Source organism: Falco punctatus (assembly GCF_963210335.1).
Source record: "Falco punctatus genome assembly, chromosome: 4".
Taxonomy (NCBI): domain Eukaryota; kingdom Metazoa; phylum Chordata; class Aves; order Falconiformes; family Falconidae; genus Falco; species Falco punctatus.
Genome location: NC_137583.1, coordinates 31273398 through 31296471, shown reverse-complemented (window position 1 = coordinate 31296471; position 23074 = coordinate 31273398). Strand labels below are relative to the sequence as shown.

The 23074-nt window shown below is 46.3% G+C and overlaps 1 protein-coding gene across 4 annotated transcripts in view; it reads right to left on the bottom strand.

The window, feature by feature from the left end:
* Positions 1-23074, bottom strand: part of INTS1 (integrator complex subunit 1) — a 29242-nt gene that overhangs the window by 677 nt on the left and 5491 nt on the right. The window contains exons 12-46 of one of the 4 annotated variants that reach the window (XM_080382369.1): positions 22722-22842; positions 22003-22080; positions 21318-21475; positions 20065-20161; positions 19588-19679; positions 19199-19259; positions 18615-18812; positions 18220-18349; positions 17857-18036; positions 17611-17760; positions 16854-17033; positions 16569-16673; positions 15598-15765; positions 15141-15252; positions 14527-14688; positions 13201-13347; positions 12694-12792; positions 12193-12317; positions 11229-11483; positions 10405-10564; positions 9646-9786; positions 9061-9241; positions 8854-8977; positions 8203-8321; positions 7048-7135; positions 6195-6421; positions 5092-5215; positions 4488-4621; positions 3901-4093; positions 3494-3621; positions 2893-3005; positions 2167-2280; positions 1199-1269; positions 572-663; positions 349-458 (exon numbers count right to left, since the gene is read on the bottom strand). In XM_080382369.1, the coding sequence (XP_080238495.1) occupies positions 349-458; positions 572-663; positions 1199-1269; positions 2167-2280; positions 2893-3005; positions 3494-3621; positions 3901-4093; positions 4488-4621; positions 5092-5215; positions 6195-6421; positions 7048-7135; positions 8203-8321; positions 8854-8977; positions 9061-9241; positions 9646-9786; positions 10405-10564; positions 11229-11483; positions 12193-12317; positions 12694-12792; positions 13201-13347; positions 14527-14688; positions 15141-15252; positions 15598-15765; positions 16569-16673; positions 16854-17033; positions 17611-17760; positions 17857-18036; positions 18220-18349; positions 18615-18812; positions 19199-19259; positions 19588-19679; positions 20065-20161; positions 21318-21475; positions 22003-22080; positions 22722-22842 (4737 nt within the window). The remainder of the gene's footprint in view (positions 1-348; positions 459-571; positions 664-1198; positions 1270-2166; positions 2281-2892; positions 3006-3493; positions 3622-3900; positions 4094-4487; positions 4622-5091; positions 5216-6194; positions 6422-7047; positions 7136-8202; positions 8322-8853; positions 8978-9060; positions 9242-9645; positions 9787-10404; positions 10565-11228; positions 11484-12192; positions 12318-12693; positions 12793-13200; positions 13348-14526; positions 14689-15140; positions 15253-15597; positions 15766-16568; positions 16674-16853; positions 17034-17610; positions 17761-17856; positions 18037-18219; positions 18350-18614; positions 18813-19198; positions 19260-19587; positions 19680-20064; positions 20162-21317; positions 21476-22002; positions 22081-22721; positions 22843-23074) is intronic. The other 3 variants (XM_080382371.1, XM_080382372.1, XM_080382370.1) reach the window with 3 other exon arrangements.

Genomic DNA, 23074 nt, shown 5'->3' with positions numbered 1-23074 from the left:
GGGGTGCATGTTTGCAGCTGTGCAAGAAATTCTTTCCTTCCATAAGAACATGGCACAATCCACCCTCTAATAGCTCCGTAGGTATATGATCATGCGAGGGATCACAACTCTGAGAAAATCATAAGGGAGCAAATCTACTTCAGGGAAGCCTCCCTTGTTTCTATGTCAAATCTCTCTGGCAATGCTCAGCCCAAAGCTGATACTGATATAGATCACCTGCGTGTTCAATGGCTTGGTCTAGGCAACACTGACCCTTGGCAACTTCCCAGGGAGGCTGTTCACAGCACAGGTGCCCACAAGACCCTTGTGAGGCCAAGCATGCACCAGAGGTGGCAGGTATCAACTTACCTTGGCAAAGGAGGGTGTATTCAGGCAGGTTCCTCAGTGCTGTCTGCACCACCTCAAAGTCTCGGCTGCCAAGGCAGTACATGAAGGTGGGAAGGAAGTCTGCAGCAATGCTGGGAGTAAAACATAGTGTAAGTACACTCCAGATCACCATCAACAGGTGTGCAAGATGGGCAGACAGTGCCCATCAGTGACTTGGGATAGCCTAAGTTCCAGTGGTCCTCACCTGGGGTTGTTTTGAATGGAGCGTAAAGCCAGGCTAAAGGCCAGGTTTCGGCAGGACTCCTCTGATGAGCTCATCAGCTTCTGTAGGCTTGTCTGAAAGGAGATGCACAAATTAAGATCACACGGCCATCCAGGGAGCACAGGCTCCTCAGACTTGCATTACTACCCCTCCAGCACCAATTCAGCCCAACACACACCCAGCAGGTACTGGCTGAGCCAGGAAATCCTTCTCTGTAAGAAGGATTATCCTGTTTTTGAATACTTTAAAGCACCCTTCTGTAATCTTTTTCCACGTGGGACAGCTGAGTTTTCCCTAGGCTCCGCTGTTTTCAACAGAGCTGTTCTGCTCCCTTATTGCCCCAATGCTAGGAAGAGCACAGAGTGTTCGTTCTTCCTCTGATGTAAAGAAAAGGTAAAATGGATGCTGGCAGACCCAGTACACAATAGAAAGAAGACTGCAGGGAAATAAATGCTGCCTGCTGTCAGAAGGCCTAGCTGAAGACAGATTTCTCCTATGATGCTGCAACATCCACCCAAAAAGCAGAGGCACTTAAGCTGGCTGTGCAAAACAGACTCTGGTGAAAAGAATCTTTTCCTTCCAGTGCCAGTTTGAGACACTAATACTCACAGCAAAAAAGGAGAGAATTTCTGGCCTCCGTCTGGACATCTCATCAATGTCTGTCAGCACCTCCAGGATGTCTGGTGGAAGACACAGGTTGAAAAAGATGACTGAAATTCATTGATCCAGCAAAGGATCTTTTTCTTTTTCCTTTAAAATCCAATCTCCCAAGCAGCCAAGTTTTCCCACCTGCACACAGAGCTAGTGTAATAAAGACAGTTCTTCAAAAAGGATGAGAACACGTGGGCCACATGCCAGATCAGTACATCCCAACCTGCCCGGGCAGAGGTCACCAGCACTGTCATGCCATAGGAAGGGGAAGGAGTGGGGTGGGCTGGGAAGTTTCAATTCCAGAACACTTCACAGAATTCTTCTGTATGTGAAAGATCTTCACAAAAAGCCTCTTTTAAAAACAGTGTCGAGGCAGGATTTCTTCCCCCTATTTCTACTGTGGGAGGAAAACTGTCACCCCAACAGCACTTAGATCTGAACACTGGACAGCTATGATTTCAGACCTTTGGAGAAGCAGCATGTTGTTATACCAGGTTAACATTATTTTCTTCCATGAAGGCCATTTGGGGTTTTCTAACAGAATCCTGCTTCCCATCAGTTTGGAATTTTTATATCATTAAAAAACATGGCATTCCTATCAGCACTCCAGACCTGGCTCAGCTGAACTGCAGCACTCCTTGAATTACTCACACTATCTTCCAGAGCGCTTACAAGATCCCTGAAGAGCCTCAAAGCAGAAGCAACTGCAGCAACACTGAGCTAAGTGATAACAACGTCACAGGAAGCCTCTGTCACAGAACCATAGGTTATGGACAAGTTCAAAACAAAACCACATCCTAACTGGCTGAGACTTCCAAACACAAGACTGAAACTGGAAAGTAGCGTGTAGCTGACAGAAGTAACAGGGTTGGCGTGTGACTGCATTTGCCTTGCGTCTTTGTACAGCTCTGCAGGTCCTCACTTACCCTCAACGGTTTGGCCTCTGGAGAGCCTCTTCATATATGGGGCCATTTCAGCTGGCGTGAGAGGAGTGAAGAGAGACACGCTGACAAGGGGGAAAGAGCCAGCTGCTGCTTCATCTTGGGGGATGGCAGGGGGAGAGAAGGGGGGAAGAGAAAGAGAAAGAGAGAGAACAGGTCACTCCTGACAGTCTCTGTAATTTTAACAGGGAGACAGACCCAGTATCCCCACCAGTGTAGTGGTGTATCACAAGCTGACCAGCAACACTGCAATACAGTTCCTGGCCCTCAACATCTCTAGCCTCACTGCACCTTCTGGTACCACCTCAGCTGACGTGAAGAGAAGGAACCTTCCTGAGCTGTTTTAATACCGAATAATTTTCCCATGCAAGTTGTAAACAGTGGAGAAGTGGATGTACCCTTAGGGTCTCCTGACAGGTCAAATTCTTAAGCGTGGCTGAGGAAGGGAAAATCCACAACAATGAAACTTGCCCTTGTTGAGAGCTGTTCTTCTGCTCCAGTAGTGATACCGCTGACAGGAAAACAAATTAACCCATCCCAGATACTGGTTCCAAACTGCTGAGCATACAAGTGCCATTCTCCACTCTAAATACCCTTTCACTGGGATGTTACAAGAAGAATGAGCACAGCATACAGCCAATAAAAGCATGTGTGTTCCAAAACATACTGCAGGTTCACCAGCTGGAATAACTTCCCCCACACTGGACTCACCACCCTTCTCTTCATCAGGGCCCCTGTCCAAGATACCGCTCTTACTAGGTAGACTCAGCCCAGCCAGGAGGGACTTCAGCATTGCTAGGTCACTGTTATCTGATGACAGGTCACTGGGGGAAGAAATGGCATGTTTAGCTTTCAGTAGCAATAAGGATATGAGGACAAATAACAGCATGTATATGTACACTAAACCAAACAGCTTCTCAGAAGCAGAAACAGGATTCGCTTTCATCATAACTGGAACTGAAATGCATTTTTCCCATATCTGCAGGTGGGACCCTGCAGCCACCGCTCAGGGAAAAGCTGAGCCTCCTGCTGGCCCTCTGGAAATGGCTGCAGGATACTACAATGCCTCAACAGGATGTTTAGGCCATCATGCGAATTGAAATAATAATCTCACTTCCTTAGCTTAAGTTTTCACCTATAATAAGGGATACGCTGCTCATCTCAACAGAGACTTAAGGGAGCTAAGGGTGAAAAAGTGCCATATTAATAGCTATTATTTTGTCACATATTCATACTGATTTCTGATTAGCTCATGGCAGCCTGACTGTGCAAGCTCTCCATGAGCTATGGCTAACAGAGTAAGGAAGCTTACTGGAGTGGATCCGAGTGCTTCTGCAAGAAGGAGACAGCTGCCTGGGCATTGCACGTGATGTACTTATGGATAAACTGGACAAATTTGCTGATGAAGGCAGCCAGGTGCCGCGAGGATTTTCTGTAGTTCTGAGAAAGGATCGAGAAGATAAGAGTTAAAAAAAAAAAAAAAAAAAAAAAAGCAGTGATGCACTGCCCATCCTGCATCTCTAGGTACCAGGGAGTAGCTTCTTGATCTCCTGCCTCCTCTTTAAGTTCTCTAAGGTACTCGATACGCTTTTCTGTTCTTAGGTATATGAAGGTTTTTCCCTTCAAATGGGAGAGAGCTTGGCTGGCCCTGTCTTACATGAGCTTCTCCCTCTAGTGGCTGGCAGCCCACGCAGGGAGGGGGAGTGGGGACTTTCCTACCAGCAGCAGCCGGATGAAGGACAGGAGACAGTCCCAGAGTGCCACCTGGTGCTCGCTCTGGAAGACCTGCGGCTGGAGCAGCTCCAGGATCCCCAGGACGTGGATGAAGAAGGTCAAGTGGTTCTGCTGCCTGAACTCCTGGAAATTGAGGTGAACACGGCCGTGCAGCAGTGCTGCAATCATTGGCAAGTGCCTGAAACACCGAACAGAAGAAAATCCAGATCTAGCTTCTTTCTAGGCAGAGTTATATACTGTTACAACTCAGTTCCTAGAAGGAAGCATTCCTTATCCTCTTCCCAGGGTTCTGGGATCTGTAGCCATAGAATCAGCAAGCCCCATTTTCCCTATGTTCTGTTCTCTAGTCTCCAGTTCCAAGAGGACTGTTGCCAGACAGACATGGAGCCAAAAGAGGTGCTGCCTCATTATAAGAGATATGACTTTGCTGCCTTTTCTCTTGACTTTTGTACATAAACGTGGATTCCGTCACAATCATCGTGATTGATGCCAGTTTGTTCCCCTTCTGGGACAAGGGTGAATGCTTTTTGATGAACTCCAGATGCGCAGAGGGTTAAAGGGGAGAGTGGTACCTAAGAAGTAGGATGGGATGAGCCACAGCTAGCTTCCTGCAGGCCATATTGGCATCCCACACGCGGCTTTCTGATGACTTGGAGTCACTGGTGTCTGCAAGGAGGTTAATGAATCTGTGAACCAGGGCATCAAGCTACAAGAAAAGTAATGAGTAAACAGTTAAGAAATTTAAAGCACAATCAAGCCCCTGGCTCTTCAGCAGTGTTTCCCAATTACTTTCCAGCTACAGAGTGGGTTAACAAATGATTTTCAGGTAGAATCTGCAAGCAGATGCAACATTCCAGCTGGCACAGGATCTGAAGTCCACAGTCCCCACAGACATCAAAATATGATCAGATGCCTGCACGCTTGTGCTTCACAGAAGCCTTTGGCACACAGAAGCTTGTGGAGCTTACACTATTTTACAGAAGGATACTGCAAAATAAACTACACCTGAACTCTCTGAAGACTGCAGGCAAGGAAGGGGCAACAGAAGAGCTAGGTAAAGAAACCAAAGTGACCTAGGAAGCTTTTGCCAGTCCTCTCCTTTTAGATTGGGCATCAAGGTAGCATTCACTTTGGAGACACAATGGGAAGGAGGCCTTCCTATGCCTCCAACTCTACCTTGCAAGTGCTACTGTCTCTGGCTCCTTCACTGGTGAGAAGCATCTCAGGCATAGGCACAAGGAGCTCAGGTAGTTGCAGGTATAACTGAAGCAGAAGGTCCTGGCAGCATTTTCCCACAGAGCTGAAGGAAAAAGGCAAAGGTCAGCCAATGGTTCCTACATTAGTTCAACAAGGAAACATCCCAGACCCATCAGATTTGCAACAGCAGTCCTGCATATGGCAAACAGACCATGTAAAAGCAGCCACCGCCAATCCGAATTAGTGTTTTTCTCAGACTTTGCTTCTTTTGAACCACTCATATAATTCACAGTCTATGGGGATCCATCATCAAGCCATTTGGAGTTAGAAATCTGCAGTTACAAAGGGGCACAGGACAAGAAAGTTCCGCTGGCATGTCCAGTGAAGAGTTCCCACACATGGTACTTGTGGTCGTTCCCATCCCAACTGGAAGAGTAGTCAGAAGCACAACTACCGAGACTAGCCAGCCTGTTCTCTGCACACCTGCCCGCTACAGAACCCTGGTATAGTCTGTACTGGCAGGCAGTACAACACAATAGCAACTGAGATTACTCAGTATCTTTTCTAACACCACCGTAAGTGCGGTTAGAATTAGGTCAGTTTGTTTCATTGCCACAAATACGTCATCTTCCTGTTCTTCCCACAGTGCTAACATCACTGTTAGGAAACTATCTGGTCTCCATTCAGCTTTGAGAGTTATCGTAATGGTCAGAACCAGGATGCATTATGAGCAGAGTGATTCAAGGGATGAATAGACAAGAAGTCCCATGTGAGGAACTAGTAACTAAAAATAACCACTGCCTGAGAGAAAAAAAAAAATAAATGCATGGCAAGCATTTCATTCTAAGTCCTAAAAGCAAGAGGGCCCTTAAACTTCACTTTTAAAGCCACCTTCCTGGTCCAAGTACCACTTCAAAGGACTTACTATTCCCCCAAACTTCTGGGAGGACAGCACTTTTCATAGGGGCTCTGGAACACAACATTCTTAATGAAGACATGCTGGCAAGTCTCATCATTACCTGCCTGCCCGTGCCCCAGTAACTACAATTACAGTAGACAGTGCTCCCCATTTGCAACCCCACCTGCTTCCCCACTGCTGGATGCAGCTGGTCAGATACTCCGTTACTTTTTTGATGCTCTCAAGGTCCCCATGAGAACAACTGAGCAACAAAGGCAGTCGAGACTGGATAAGTGTGCAGGAGGCCTCCTCAGTGTTCTGGTATCTGGTTTCTGCTTCGGCCAGGATCAGTTCCACCATGCTGATTAATTCTGATGCCTTTAGGTGGAGCACGAATTCCTCACGGCGCTTCTGCAATGCAAGAAAACACCCAAAACGAATCCACACCAAATCCCTACATCCTTAATTCCTTATAGTCATGCTTTCCCTGACTGGAATGGAACATCTCTTAGAACTAAAGAACTGCCCCATATCTAGGAATCTGAAAGCATGCACCACAGCCCCACATGAAATCTCTTTATCCCTTTTCTACTTCTGAACTCATTTACTTCCACCTGGCACGGCTGATGGGTCAGAAACCATAATTCAGTCTCCAAACCAAAGAAATTATTTTGTGGAGAAGAGGTGCAACCCCATCTTCTTTATAAAATCAGAATTATCCCACACTGTGTTTTAGCTTGCTCACCACTGTAGCCTTCTGCCTAGATGCGTAACAGATATTGTGGCAATTGCTGCAGAGGAAATGCCTAGTTGGCAAACTTAAGTCTGTTCATATCAGTTTTTTGGACTCAACGCTGCTACTGTGATATGTAACATAGCAGAGCAACTAAGTAACCAGCTGAGGTACAGGCAGCAAATTTGGCATGCTGCACTTGTATTACTCCAGCCACCTCTTGGCCATGGGAAAAATCAGGCATCATGAAAGCATTGCCTCTCACTCCATCCAGACAGGAATCTTGGAAGAACTGAACAATTACCTGAGGAGTTCTTTGGTCCCTTCCCTGCCAGATCCGAGGAATGTGAATACAGGCCCACAAAAAATCCAAGGATGCAGTTGGGTCAAACCTGTCAGAAGACAAAGGAAGACAGATTTGCAATTAAGACTCAACAAAGCCCTCAGGCAGCACACAAATGCATGGTAGTGTCTCTAAACATCATGAGTACTGTGAAGAAAGAAACATCTGCAAATGTAAAAATAGGATCCATTAAATCCCGAGAAGGGGTTTGGTTCTGTTCCCAGATTATGACTAAATATTTGTTGCAATAAGCACAGCACAGGGTATGGAACTGAACAAATGGCATTCAGCAAGCATGTGGCAGCTACACATAGTCTTGCACCACAAGGCCAGAAGTTGGTCATCAACACGAACAACTGGTCCATCAAGCCAGTGAATTTACTGTCCCAGAGTACTGAACACCCCACCCTGGCTGTTATCCTGGACTGCAGAAATTCATTAAATGTTAGTCTGCAAGAGATGCGTAATAATAATAAGCAAAGTGAAATACTACCAGCTTTAAAATATTGCTAGTTTAGTCATGTCCTGAATTACTACTGTTAGGTGTGACCAGCGTTTCCTGGTCCATAAGCCTAACAAGTTTAAGCAAGATACTACTACAGCGGCACTTCAGTATTTGAGAGCAATGTGCAGAAGCTGAGAGCTAGGGCTGCTCCAGAGATCAGAACTGGGAGCCTGATGCCAGGAAGGGGGTCACAGCAAGACTAGTAATGGAGTTTAGTACAGCAGAAAGATCCAGCAGAGCCTGCCCAGGTACAGAGACTGCTGTCAGTTTGCTATCCAAGCCATCTTGTAAATCCCACATTCATAAAGATTATTAACAAAAGCAATGCTAGATGGATCACCCAATGATTATAACTTCTTTTTTAGAACACAGCCAAATCTTTATGAGCTGCTTCAATCAAACAGCAGGTAATATTTATATCAAGGTACACAAATCAGCATGACTGAAATCAGCATCCTTCTCACAAAGCCTGTTTTTGGCTGGGTTACACCTCCTGGCAGACAAACCATGGAACACGGCAGCTCTTGTTCTTGGCTTCTGTTTATTCCCTCTCAGACACAACGAGTCTCCCAACTCAAAACTCCTCGCTAGGTCTGAAAAACAAGACTCACCTTTGCTCCCGGTTTCTGCAAAGCAGAAGCCTGATGCACTGGTGCAGCGTGGTCCAGCTGGACTGGTGAGTCAGAAGAGCCAAGAGATATGGGCGGAAGGAGGGCACCTGAGACCCTGCCTGAAAGGACCAACCAAGAAAGAGATGTAATAAAACAGATCCTTGCTGCGAGGTGGATGTAGGAGATACTACGGATATTACAGAAGGATGACAATCCAGGCAGGCAGACAGCACAGATGACAAGGCATGGATTTAAGGTTTGAACTGCAGTACTTCCTAACAGAACATGGCATCAGCCGTGAAATTCAGTTTTAGTCTTAGCTTAGTAGCGTTTATAGGCAAGATATTTATCTGTCTGCAAAAATACCACTGAAAACACAGCTGGCTGGGCTGTTACAGGACTATGTTGTGTCTGTAATGCACTTCAAAGTTCTGAAAAGAATACAGGTGAAAAATACAAAGGCAAGATGAAACATAAACCTTGCGCTGAGAAGGATGTACCAGAACCTCCCTCCTGCCTGTACTGCTTTGGAACTGGTTATAGCAACATGTGACAGAACATAGAACTCCCCCTTGCCCTGTTTCCAGGTGTAGGTCAGTACCCCAGAAAAATGGTTTCAACACAGTAGTCCCTCTGCCCAACAACTCTTACTTTGTTCCAGGAGAAGAGCAGCTTCTGCTGGAGATCAGGGCAGCTGCTGATCACCTCTGGGTCCAGCATCTCCAGCCAGTCATTAAGAAGGCCAGAGGAGGGCCCTAGCCAAGCTGCTTCAGTACTGAGGAGAAAACAAAGCCAGTATCAGCAGTGGCGTCATGAACCCAGACCTACCAGTGAATTCCCATCATTGCCTAGGCTCACCTGCAACTGTCCAGTTCCTTCTTAACTGGTGTTTCTTCTCTGTCCTGGAGCAACAAGGAGCTCACCACAGCAATTGGTTTCATGGCAGGAAACCTGGCAGTGGTCTCAACAGTAGCTGAGAAGAGGACAGTCAGGAGTTCCTCCAAGTACGGAGAGTGAGTTTCAATCAGACCTTGAAGGACTAGCAGAGGGAGAAAGACATCACTCATTAACTTCAGGATGTGGTGAAAGCTATGCAACCTTATAAGAGTATCATGAAGGCAACAAGTCCAGCATTCCTGAGAGCCTGTCTCAGTAAGGCAGACAGATGCCATTTTTAGCTGGGATAGTAGGCTCCTGTTTCTCTTAGCAGAAACCAATGGTTTGCCGAGAAGCTTAACCCCAGCCCCAGATGACCATTTATAAACCCACATACCAGTGCAGGGGAAGGAGGTAAACAAGATAGGACCAAGTTTAGATCAGTTCACATGTTCTGATCCAGGCAGAAGGCAGCTTCCTACAGCTTGCACAGTAGGCACTCCCTTGCTGGGCTGGAAGTTCAACCTGCTGCTGCAAGAGGGAAGGAGAGCAGAAGGACAGCCATACCTTTGCTGATGAGCTCCGGCTCCACATTACACTTCTCTCCTGATTTCAGGGTTGCAATGATGGCACGTACCGTGGAGCTGATCAAGTCAGGGTCACGGCGGAAAGTCAGAGCTTCTGTGAGGTGCAAGAAACCACCTCGAACTGCAAAGAAATTACAGCACTGGCATCACAGGGCCAAGCCAGCCCCCACATCAGGCTTCCCTTCTACAGATGCCCCATGTGGCTCTAGGGCACAACTACTCAAACATATAAACATGCTGCATTCTACTGCCATTTTGCTCCCACCAAACTCCTCAACAGCTCTTCTGCATGTTACAGAGATGTGGAAGAGAAAACCATAACCACAAACCCATTTCCATACCTAAGCTCTTGGTTATGGACTCCTAACAGATAGTGGATGATAAACAACACTACAAGTCACAATATGACCTTGTTTCAGAGGCATTTCTTGCACACTCGTCTTTCAGGACTGCAGCTAGCACAGAATTCCTGGCCTGAGCAATTGAAGGTTTTCTGTGAAAGATCTGCTGTGCTTGTTGAGATGCTACCAGGTGTCTACTGCAAACTCCCAGAGTTAAGTCACTTGTTTGCATCCTCATGGAGTTTATACAGCACAGTACCAACCTCTCTTTGCTTATCCTAAGCATACCTCTCTAAAAGGCAGCCCACCACACCTTCTGCTCTAGGTACAGTTGTTTCTGTCCCTTTCTTGTCCCACTTCATCTACTCTGAGTCCCATAAGCTGCACAATGCCCGTACCATCACTGATCCTGTGCCTTGAGGAGTACTGCACAGCAAAGGCCTTCAGCTGGGCACGCAGAGGACCATCTTCCACTGCAGGGTTCTCCAACCACTGCAGCATCTGCATGAGAACTTTGAAGAAGAGCGAGGAGAAGGTAGTGTCTTGTGGCATGCAGCGCTGGGGAGTGCAGCAGAAGAGACTTGCTTACACACACTTCCAAGAATACAACAAAGACAGCAGGAAAGATGCAACCAGTGGCACATACTGCCAATACATACAGCACATCTACTCTGTTGGAGTAGCTCACTAGAAGGCTTCTAGTGTACAAATGCAAGGCAGAAGACTGTCACACACACAGTACCTCTCCCAGCATAACTAAGGGAACTTTGTGGCTTCTTTCATCATGATGAAAGGAATGAGATATTTCATCGGATAAATCTCAGCCTGCTCTGAAGGCTACCTTAAGGAATTACAAACTTCAGCTCTCAAGTTGTCTGCAAACGCCTTGGCTTGCAAGACATGTCCACGCTACAAAAAGTGCAGACTAGAAATACCAAAACCAACAGAGACCCACAGCCACAAATCCACAGTGCTGCACAGTAACCAGACAAGGTAAGGTACACCCAACCCTGTATGTAAGCCCCAACCCTCAGCAGTGCTAGGCTAACGTGGCCAGCCTGTACCCAGATGCCCATGTCCAGGCAACCTGAGTCTCTCCGTGTTATGCGCAGCACTACACAGGTAGAGGGCACGCACGCAACAGAGCAGATGCACTGCAGCCTGTTTCCTCCTCACTGCTCTTTGTTAAATGCCACAGAGATTCTCATCGTACACCACTCACCTGATACTGGTACAACTGGCGCATCAGCGGGCAGGAGATGAAGTGGTTACGATGCATTGCCATCACCAACGCACCGCTGTGCGGTGAGTTCATCAGTGCAGCTACCGCCTGGAGAAGTCGGGCTGTGATCCCCGTCACTTGTGTGTTCCCTTGGTGGATGCGAGCCAGTTCCTGGCCCAGGGCCTGCTGTAACGCCAGGGCAAGCGGGCGCAGATTTGAATTCTGCCATCGTGGGTCTGGATTTAGTGGGAAAAGCTGGTAGGATACAAGAGAGAATAATTTTATGAGAGGAAATGAAAGAACTTGCTATACCATAAACATCCTGAGGCAGAGGACTGATTTACCTTATACAATTACACTGACTGTGGGTTATAACTGGAACCATCTGACACAGCCTTTTCAGTATTTTAATGCCTGGTACAGGAACATAAGCAGCATCTACACAACCCCAACATGACTATCACCACCAATACTGTGGTGGAATCACCATACTACCTAGATACAGTCAACCAACTCAGCCAATGAATTCCCTGCAGGCTCCTTCTGCAGGCAACTGAGAGGGAGGCTCTGCGAGCAGACAAGCCAGAGTACAAATGCTGTTTGCACACAGCTTTGCTGCCAAGGTCCTGCAAGCATTTCACAAATCCTCCATCCACTGCTGAGAGGAAAGGCACTATACACAGAACAAACAAGGTGCAGAGACAGTAACACGCTAGTAGGCACCGAGTATTAGGCACGATCAAAAGCCACATCATGTTCAAACTACAACCATGTACAAACTACAAAACCTTCCAGTATCAATTCCACCAGGATGCAATGGCACAGTCTCATTGCATGTGCAGCTTTCATACCTATTGCCTGCAAACACTGTAGGAGGAAGGGGTCAGAAGATCCAAGTATCTTATATGGATTTTTTGGAGGTGCTGCAGGGAAGCAGCTGATCAGCTAGAGGTTATACCAGTACCTGCAGAAAGATGCCTGCCAGATCATCTTCTGGGCCCAGAACCCGGACCTGGCTTAAGGCCCGGATCCGGTTCTGACCTTGGGAGTTCTCCGGACTAGATTTTGACCTTGCAGTCTCAGCACTGTCTGTGAGAGGAATAAAAGACAAGAAAGGAAGATACCATTACAGTAGCTAGCATCTGGAGCCCTCATACTAGATCACTTTCAGCTTTACAGTCTCTAACTACTAAGGAATTCAGTAGCTTTTCTCTCGAGGATGAGCAAGACCTATTTTTCCAAATCACTCAGAACAACTCATTGTAGAAAACTCAAAAAATTGGAATTTCTCCCTTTTCCAGGAGTGAAAAACTCTGGCAGGGCCTGGTGTCTAACTGTAGCTTATTGATACATTGCAACATAACTCATTCTGAAGACAGCTCTTCCTGTTCCTCTCAACAGCAACAGAGGAACGAAGTCTGGAACATGACTCAGATTTGGAAGCTTAGGCTATCCCAGGCAATACCTCGGCGGGCTGGTAAGGAGGCAGTGAGCAGGGAGTGGAATGTCTGGCCTCCTGTTGCTCCTCTCTCATGCTGAACCTCCACAAGGTGAGCCATGTAGTCTGAAAAGGAAAAAATATGAATATGTCATCATCTTGCCCTCTTTAGCAAAGCAGGACAGAACTGGTTGCTGTTTGTACAGCTCCCACAGTGAAGAGAATTTGCTGTTCTTATGGACTTCATAAGCATACTGCTTTTAAGCTTATTTCTTTTACAAGGTAGCCTCCAAATTACCTTTTTAGACTGTACAATCCAATTCACAAAATCCTTCTCTATGTCAGGAAATACAGCCAAGGGCCACCCAGACAAGCTCTAAGGAGGTGTCCACAGTGGCAAAAGGCTGCCAAAGCAGCCTGTGCACAGAGTTTGCTGAACTAGTTTGGATTTTTCCAAAGAAGTCACAGGAGACACTTGTGAAAACTGTTCAAGGAAGAGCAAGATGCCTAGTCAGTCTCATATAAAGCTCTTACTCTTGTCCATGATGTTCTGCTCCAGCGTCTGTGGGTCGTGAGATACTGCCTGATCCAGGTACTGCAGAAGTTTGCTCATGCTGGACACTGGGATTCCAAAGGACTGAACAAAGAGAAGCAGCTGCTGTGGCTCCAGGTCCTGCAGGGCTGAAATACACAAACACTGAGTCTCAGACTTCTGAATTGCCCACAGAGGGTCACCTTTATTACCTGATCTTTGTAGTTTTGGCTGGACCACAGTGACATGCTAATGACAGGGCTGCAGAGAGCCTAAAGCCAGAAGTCCGACAGCTGCCTACTATGCTTTCTCTCCTCTGCAAATCATTGCCTCCTTATTGCATCTTCCAGTTAATTCACTCACTGGCTAATTTCATCTTCTGTTTAATTTGATCAAAACCTCAGTAACCAAATCATTCATATTAAAAAATAACTTCCACCCTATCTGTTGATAGCTGCAGGCAGGAATTATTGAATAATTCAATCACTGGCTATAGACAGCTGTCATTTAATTAGTAAGAAAGGGATGAACACTCTGAATACCAAGATGAAAAACAGCACTGACGAGCCGTGCAAGGACAAAAATAACTACAGGTATACCTTACAACCTTCAGGCATTGCTTTCTACACTGCAAGCACGGCATGCCCCATGGAAGCTCTACTGTGCCTGCTGCCTGGTGACTGCATAGCTTCGTTCCATCTGAATTGTCGTAATGAAGATGAAACCCCAATTCAGAGTCCCCTGCTTCCTTTAAAATACAGAAAGTCCAATATCCATACAGGCTCACTGCTCTACTTTGAAAGTAATAGTGACTACATGTGAAAGCCAGCAAGACAGAGCACCTGGATCAGAGTGGGGGGAACTGCCTTCCATCCTGCAGTAAGGAGCCCGACCAAAGGCACCGACCTCTCCAGTCTCAGCTTTCACCAAGTTCTGCTCTTAATGCTGTGGGGCCTGATGGCTAGCAAGGCTGTATTTGTTCTCAAACCGTACATGAACTACACATCGTGACAGAGTAAGGAATCACCCTGGGGCATCCCATAACACTCCCTGCCCAGAACCAGCTCATATTCTGTCTATGTTTGACAGCCCTAAGGGACATAGTAAAGAACTGATCATATGTTTAGACTGCGACTGTCACAAAATCCAGAGACACGCTCCTTTCTAAATCCAGGCTCCCTGCTCAGCTGCAGCGTCTATAGTGACTGACGGCGCCACCCAAAGGCATCCAAGTAGAACGGCTGGGCACACAGAGAGCTGGAGCAGGGAAGTCTCTCCCTTTCCTTTCAGGAAGGTCTGAAGCACTGACAAACATCTTACAGGCTCACCTGCATCCACAAGACGCGGGACCTCAGAGCGGATCATACGCAGCTTTAGCCAGTCAGGGAGTAGCAGAGCCTCCTCCGAGGTATCAACCAGAAAAGCAGTAGGAAGGGGCTTTTTCTCTGGGAACCATATGTCCAGTAGGGTATAAAAATCACCGTCCCCTGCTTAAGAGTGGATACAAAATTATCTCCCACTGTTCATACGCATCTAGAACACCCTGCCCTTCTCTATACAAATTAATACACCAGAACACTTTGTTGTTCAACAGTCAGAAACAACTTGGGAATAAACACTGTCAAGTGGAAATGTGAACTACGTATCTGAGTGCCCACCTCTTGCACCACAGTAAGTCTCCAAGTCCTTGTTTAGCAGGGAGGGACATACCATCATTTCAATATTTCCTGCTGTCTGCAGAAGGCAAAAAATAAGTCTGCAAATCCTCACTCTGTGCAGCAATATTCTGATAGATCCTACAGCTACAAACAAGTACTGCAAGGGACAAGCCTGTGCACAGAAGGATTAACAACACCCTGACCTGTCAGGAGATGGCAGACAAAAGAAAGGCTCTCCGTATTGTCCATGATCCCTTGAATAAATCTCAGCACACTTCACTAACCTTGAGGTGGCCCTAGTGTCAGGAGAATAACCATCGCATGAACCACAAGGATGTGCATAGTGGCTGTTTCCCCACTAGTCCAACGAAGAAACACCTGATCCTGGGACTCTGACTGGAAAAAGGCAGAAAAAAAAAGGGATGAACAAAGGTCAGGAGAGAAAGGAGAATGAGATTTGTGAGATACAGATGGAAGGAGAACATGAGAATGGACAAGTTTAGTCAGACCAAATTTCCACCTAGCCCAATATCTCCAACAGTGGCCACAACAGACACTCAAGGAAGAGTTTATGTCCACATATACTTGGCTCTGAAATTATGCCAACATCCAATTGTTTTCAGATCAGGGAACTCTTGAACCAGATGTGGTTTATATATACTCAGTAACCCACAAAGGGCTTCTCTTTTGTTAACTTGTCCAGGTTTTTTTCCCACTTAAGAAAATCAGGGAGGCACTCACCCAGCTGTACACCTCCTCGCCCTCCTTACTCTGGCGCATACGCTTGATGTAGCGAGAAAAGATGGAGAGAAGAGCAACAAGCACTGCATCTGATTCAGCACAGTACGACAGCTTGGAGAAGAGGTGAGACATAATAGTAGAGCGCTCCACTATGAGTCTGGCTACATCCTGCAAGGGGAAAAGATCTGTGAGGTCTTAACTGAACAACAAGCCAAGTCCTCCTCTTTCATTGCATCACCTTCTCCAGTTTCCATCATCAGCCCAGTTAACACCACTCTGGAAATTAATGTGTAGAGTCAAGAGTAGAACTGTCACAATGGGGAAAACACCAATGCTTTGCATGCAACGTGTGATACCTTACAGAGTCCCCAGCTGTAGCACAGCTGTAGCACAGCTGCATTCTGATGCTTCCCATTACAAAGTGAGCATTTACCTAGTAAAAATCTGCATTTCTCTGAAGAAACAAATCTACTGACTCTTATCATTTAACCTTCTCCACGTAACTAAACAGATCTGTGGAGGTAGAAAGAGCACATGAGACTTAAAAGCAATAAAAAATAAGTACCCAGCGATAGAACAATTAAAAAAATACTCATTGCTTAAAAAAAAAATATCACCAAAAACTTTTAAAAAAAGTATTTAAAAAATGAGAAATCCAGTCTGGGTTATAGGAGAGTGAATATCCCACCGCTAAGGTTCCTGACCTCCCCAGATACACATGAGTGCAGGTTTAGCACCTGCTTACTACTGGACTGGAGGTTATTGCTCCGATTATCATTTCATGATATGAAACCAGACACAGGTTGCCTTCCAACACATACACAGAAACACAAACACGCAATTATCAGATTCATCATGTGCTCCCAAATCACTCATCCTGCTGGCACAACAAGTCACATGCCTACCACGGTCCTGAGACATGCCAGGTCTCCCCCATGCAATCCCTCTGCCCTGGCAACCTGGTCTCTCACCAGAGCGAGGTCATTGTGCTGTCCCTGCTCCTCCACTGGGGCGTGCTGGGAGAGGTATACCAGGTAGGCACTGATGGTCTGGGGATCTGTCTCCATGTGGATGGCCTAGAATGAGAATTCCGTGTTAGAAATCTGGACTTCACGAGAACAAGGACGAGCGTAAGAAGAATTCTTCTGCAAGCATGCAGACATGTCGATATCGTGCCCACACACAGTTTGCTCAGATTCATTTTAGCACGAGTAGCACAAAGAATAAGCCGGTCACCTACCTCTACTAACACTCACCTGTTGCAAGGCAAGAGCTGTTGTTGCTCTAACACTGTCAAACAGCGGCAGCCTCGGGAGGTCTCTCAGCAGCCACTGATATCCCTGCAGCAGTTCAGAATCGCCAGAGTCTTCTTCCATGGGGTGATCTTTTTCCTCTCCATCACGCAGTCCCCCTTCTGACAGCACCAAGGACAGGCCCTGCAGAAGTCACATGGACACTGCTGTTGCCGTTTGAAGCCACAGCTGGACCACTAGTTTCATACTAGTGAATGTAACAGAAACAAGCTTCTAAAAGCATGGAATGACCCAAATGCAGCACACAACAGGTTTCATATCTCATATAATTTATTTGCTCGACAACTACCCTGTTTGGCGTTTCAGTCTTCTCTAAGCATTATTTTTTTGAGGTCTCTGCAATTTTGCTTGCCTTGACTATGCTCTAGAACACCAGACACTCGCTCCTTTACATTCCCCACAGAGAACAGCTGCTGCCAATTACTCCATGTAGCACATGATCTGCTGAGTCTACACCTGAACTTCACAGGAAACATAGCAAAATCCAGCTCCTCTTAAGTACTACTTGGCTGTTGAACAAAGGTGGATTCAGAGCAGCAGGGAGCAGAAGTGCATTTGACAGGGTTTGGAGACTGAGGCAAGTTACTGAAGAAAGATGACACCAAACAATTCCACTGTGCTGGCTCTGGGAATCATTGGAATCTAAGACTGCCCTCAGCTTCTGACAAACCTTAGTCAAGAAGATTTTCATTTTGCTCACCTTCATGGCCAGGACCCGCGAGGCCACCTGGGAGGAACTCAGGCGTCGCAGGAAATAGTCAAGCACCTCGCAGGTTGTCTGCTCATCTGCTTTGGGACCCAACAGCAAGTCTTGCAACCGTCCAAGCAACTGCCTTTGTTTCTGTTGTCTCTGTGGACCGAGAAGGCAGCCTTTCCAGTGAAATCAAATCTGGGATGCACACAGAAAGTAGATAACAGAAGTGATCCCCAAGAGACTGCTACTCACCTGGCGTTTCTTGGCACGCTGGTCCTTACTCTCACCCTCCTCCTCTTCTTCACCTGAGGTTGACTCATCAGCAGCATCATGAAGCAGGAACTCACAAAGGCACTGCACAGGTAGGACATCCAAGGAGCCCTCGCTGGACTGAACCAGATCTGCCAGCCATGGCATTGACTGCGATGAGGCCTAGGAAGCAGGAGAGTAACAATGCAGGATCAGCAGTAGATGCAGCACACTGATCGTTTAACTCCTGAGCAGTAAAGCACCTTCCCCGGCATCTTACTTAGCTTCCTTTTGACCCTCACTCTGCTCAAGTTTTAGAGACAAGAGATCACACCACAACACAGCCAAGCCATCGAGGGAGCCCACCTGTCTTTGAATGATATTGAGAAGAAAGTCAGGATGACGACTGCGACACAAGAGGTGGCCCAAGCGAAGTGACTGGTTCAGGCTTTTCACCTGCTCCAGGACATGTGGTGGAGGTCTGCGTGGAGGGCCCCTGCCAGAAAAAAAAAACCAGGAAGTTATCCACGGGCAGACATTATTTCACTCTGGTGTTGATAAGGACCAGTCAGTTCAGCAGTGCATGAGGGTCACATGCAGGTGGCAACACAAGGACAAGGACTAAATGTGACACTTATCCCATGGGCCACCAAATCTTAGTGCTCTTCTTGCCCACATCAACCACCCTATGAGCAGTAGGGGTCCCTGACTAGCATTAACTGGGATTTCATGATGGCACCAGACTGCAGAAGGCTACTTACTGAGGGTCCAGACTTGTCAGCTGTGACAGCAAGAGGCTGCTGCTCTCTGTAATTGTTTGTTTTGTGGATGCAGCAGCCAGATGACCCTCAAATGCAAGAATCTCCTGTTTTTCCCTCTGGGAGATTTGAAGTTCACGATTAATCATCTCTGTGCGTGTCTCCTCATCAGTCAAGGTACATTGAGGATAGGAATAATTACTGAGAAAATAAGTTTAAAAAAAAAAAAGAAAATGTTTATCTCGGCCTATTCAAAACTCACAAATGACAGTCAAATTCTGCAAGATCTCATCTCCATTAGGCAACACAGAAAAATGAAGGCAGCTTCCTAACAGGGCCAGGGAGACTAAGACCTTTTCAGCAAGGCACATCAGTCATCCCTCCCTTTTCCTCAACTTTATTCCCCTAATTATAACATTTCTGCTGAGGGAAGGCACCTTTCCCACTCAAACTGCAGTGATGTTGCCAGCCAGCTTATTTCACACCAGGCCCACCGAAAAGGAAGGAGCCAGGTGGCACGGATTTCATTCAGAAATATGTGTTTAAATCCCTATATAAATCAAATAGACCACTGTAAACATACTAACTTGGTCATGACCATTTCCATGAGCATCTTCAGAGAGGGGTACTCCTCCCATGCAGCCAGACCTGCAGCAAAGAAGGGCAATCGGGAACACAGGGAAAAAAGTGAGGGTATTATAGAAATTCTAACACACTCCAAAGTGGGGAGACACAACAAACTCATTTTGGAACAGCTCACCACACTTAAGAGCACAGACAACGTGATTCCAGCCACACGTTGGCCCAAGCTCCTACACTGTGTATTTTTGCACACACAGGGAATACGCAGTCAATTAACTGCGGTTATCTCACCAACCCAGGACATGCCTTGAGTATGGGCAACCAGACTTCAGCAGAAAGCACCTTGGCCAATTTTTGCAGCAGAACTAGTGTCCTGAGAAATGTCCACACTCACCAATGTTTTCAGGATTGAAGGCAGCCACGACAAGCAGGAGAGGCCAGGCTTTCCAGTAGAGGGTAGAAATAGCTAGATTTGGAGGCTGGTACCTGCAAAAACCATCAAAAGATATAAGCCCATCTCAAGACTGCTTTTCTCCTTAACCACGCACTGTTTAGATTCAGCCACACCAGCTCAGTAGTTTTCAGAAAATGCAACAACAACAAAAAAAACTCTCTGAGAAGGGACAGCAGGGTTCAGCTGAAAAGTTCTAGAAGGCCAGAGCGCTTGTAAAGGAAAGTCCATTCCATGACTCAGGTCTTAACTGCTCTAGAGAAATTCCTGCCTGAGCATGACATGGGAAAGGTTTCCTTATGATGTTGTTATGACAAGTCGTAAAAGAGAAAAGCATCTTAAAATCTGTGAGCCAGGGTTGTTAGTCAGAAGGTGAAAATGAGCTAGATCACAGGAAGATTGTCTATGTGATAAGCTTACCCTGGGGGTAGCTGGATATTCTCTGGATGGTGGTAAGTGCACAGATTTAAGACTGCATCGATCAACTGGATTCTTTCTACCCTCAGGACCTCGACATCTAGAGAAGGGGAAGAAAAGACTAAACAAGTTATTGACCTGTCTACCTGGCTGAAAAGTCCTTCAAGAAAAGCATCACACTATAAGAAAAAATTTACTTCAAACAACTACGTTATTGTGGGCTTCTTTTCATGATATTACAGGAACCAAAAACCCAACAACACTCTCAAAGCAGCAACACTTAAAAAAAGCTGTAAGTCAATACTTAAGGATATCAAGCTCTGCAGCTGCAATTTGGTTTAAATTCTTAAGGGCATTTTTTTTCCCAAATGCATCCAATACAATACCAGTCTATCAGAATTCAGATTCACGGCTTACCTGAAGGAGTATATCTGCTCAGAGGAACTAAAAATGCATTTCAACTTTGTTGCAAGTTTTCAGACTCACTAACTTCACTCTGAGTCTTCCAGTATTTGAAATGGTACATTTAAAATGCTATACAGAGAGGCTGGACACAGTTTCACAGGACGTTCAACAGCAAAGTAACTCTTTCCACTTGCACTGACCAGATCTGGATTAGACTTTGCTATTAACCAGTCAGCATTAAGAGCACCTAAGATGATTTAGAATGGAACTTTGACAACCCTTCAACTCTGATATAAACACATGCAGCTCAGTTGAATGGACATACTCTCCAAGGATGCAGGAATTTGGACAAATGCTGAATGAATTCATAAAAAGGCTAAGAGTTAAGGCTGCTTTTGTAACTGCTATTCTGTAACAGTGTTTGAGTAATGGAATTGGGAGGAGCATACAACATATGGGTTAATTACTTTTAACTTCCAACCCTTTCATTTTTGCATGGCCGAAAAATGTCTATTTATTTTACAGTATTGAATTTTAAAATGCTAACTCAAAACTTCGGGTGGTTATTCATCCTCAACACAACCAATAATTTTCCAAACACTCCATGACAGAAAATTATTCTCCCAAGACAGGGAGAAACAGTATGGGAAAATAAGAAGCTTCTCTAGTGAGAAAGCAACAGCAATACGTGTCTGGCTTTGAGCCAAATGCTTAGCCATCACAACTAAAACATGCTTTTAAGTGATGGAAAGGCTCTTTAGTACATGGTAGCAGCCACCTCAGCCCTGGGTCGCAATAAGACACGTCAACAGAAAGAACCACTTGCTGGCTAGAGCTTCGTGCAGTCTTACCATCTGCTTGCACAGCCGCAGCACGCTTCACCAAGTGGTCAGCGAGCTCCATGGCATCCGCGGGGCCAAGAGGAAGGTCCCGCGACAAACCGATGACAAGGATACGCATCAGTGTGTCTTCAAGGATGGGCACCTCAGAGCAGAGGCGAAGGAAGAAGCTGCATGAGACATGAGATATCAATCGCACTTCTTTTGACAGGGGCACGGGGGTTCCTGAAACCCTCTGCAGACCACACTTCATCTGAGCAGAAGATAAATTAAAGCTTCATTTACAACCCCTTCCCTGTTCTCCAGCTGCAAATGCAACTACCTGAAAGAAATTGTTTTATGGAATATTGCTCTCATTGCCTTGTACCTCTGCAAATCAGCCTGCTTGAGTCTGAGCTCCCTAGTGTTACCCCAGTAAACCACACACTGCAGGGCTGCCCTTCTGTATCTTGGTGCTGCAATTGTAAGAACAGCTTGGCACAGGGAACAGGAATGAAGGAAGAACAGATGGAAAAATGGAGCACTATCCCTTGATTTTAAGGCAATGTAACAGATGAAGAAAATCTAAGCACAGTTCCAAGCTTTTCCAACGCAGAGCTATATAAGGAACACCAGAAAACACCCATTCCTCTGCCTCCAGCTCCATTCCTCAGCAGCTCCACGCCTGTATCCAGCTATGGATGGGGCACATACTCACTTGCGGTCACTCTCAGGGGGCCAGTTGTCCCATTTGTAGTAGGTCTCTGGCTGTTCTGTGAAGAGCACCTTGTGGAGGCTGTAGAGGTGCAGAGGACAGTAAACACCATCTGTGTGAAGCTTAAGAACGCATTCAACAATCCAGTCTCCCCAAACTCCTGCTAATGCTTCCCATCCTACACATGAAGGAGCCTCCTCAGCTAAGCTAGTCCGGCAAAAGTAACAACATGAACCATAACAGAGAGGACTATGCAGTATGGGCTTTGGGCTTCTATTCTTTCAGTAACATCTCTCGCTTGCTATTAATTCTGGCTTGACCTGCCTTAGTAACACCTTGTACCAGATATTAGGATACCACCTGAGAGAAGACAGCGCTATCCATGGAGCCCTCAACCATACAGCCTGAAAAAGGACATCAGGCAGAAGAACAAGGGGTCCACAGGGATCATGCTTGACCAGGTAACTAGAAATTCCCTGTTGGGTGGGCCCAAATACTACAGACAGAAGTATTTTCCATTATCATATATTTCTGGTAAGAGGATGCACCTGCAGCGATTCCTGAGAAGGAGGCTGTCCCAGCCTGAACCTTGCTAAATGCTCCTTGTCTGATAAGGGGAGAGAAATCTAACCAAATGCTGGCATACATGTTCATCAATACATCATACGCTGTTGGGAAAGGGACTGGCTGTGCTCAGCAGGTTACCAGGCTGACTCTCTTACCAGTGCACATAGTCCTTTGGAGCCAGCTTGCTGATAGATGGAACAACTGTATGAAGCCACCAGACAGCATCACGTTGGATAGCAGCAATTTGGTTCTGGAAAGAGCGCAGCACTTCCAGGTCTGAAAAACAGTCAGGTTACAAACTACACATGTATCAAGAGGCCCATCAGGAGCCAAGCAGGGGAGGGGGCTGTTTCAAGAGCAGACAGGACTGTGAAACATCAACAGTGAACTGGGGAGAGGTATACTGGACGGCCCTGAGCATCCCGGCACTGACAGCACACATACTTTGCTTTGATGCAAAAACCCCATGGTGCAGCGTGGACAAATTAGCACTGTGAGAAGAAAACAC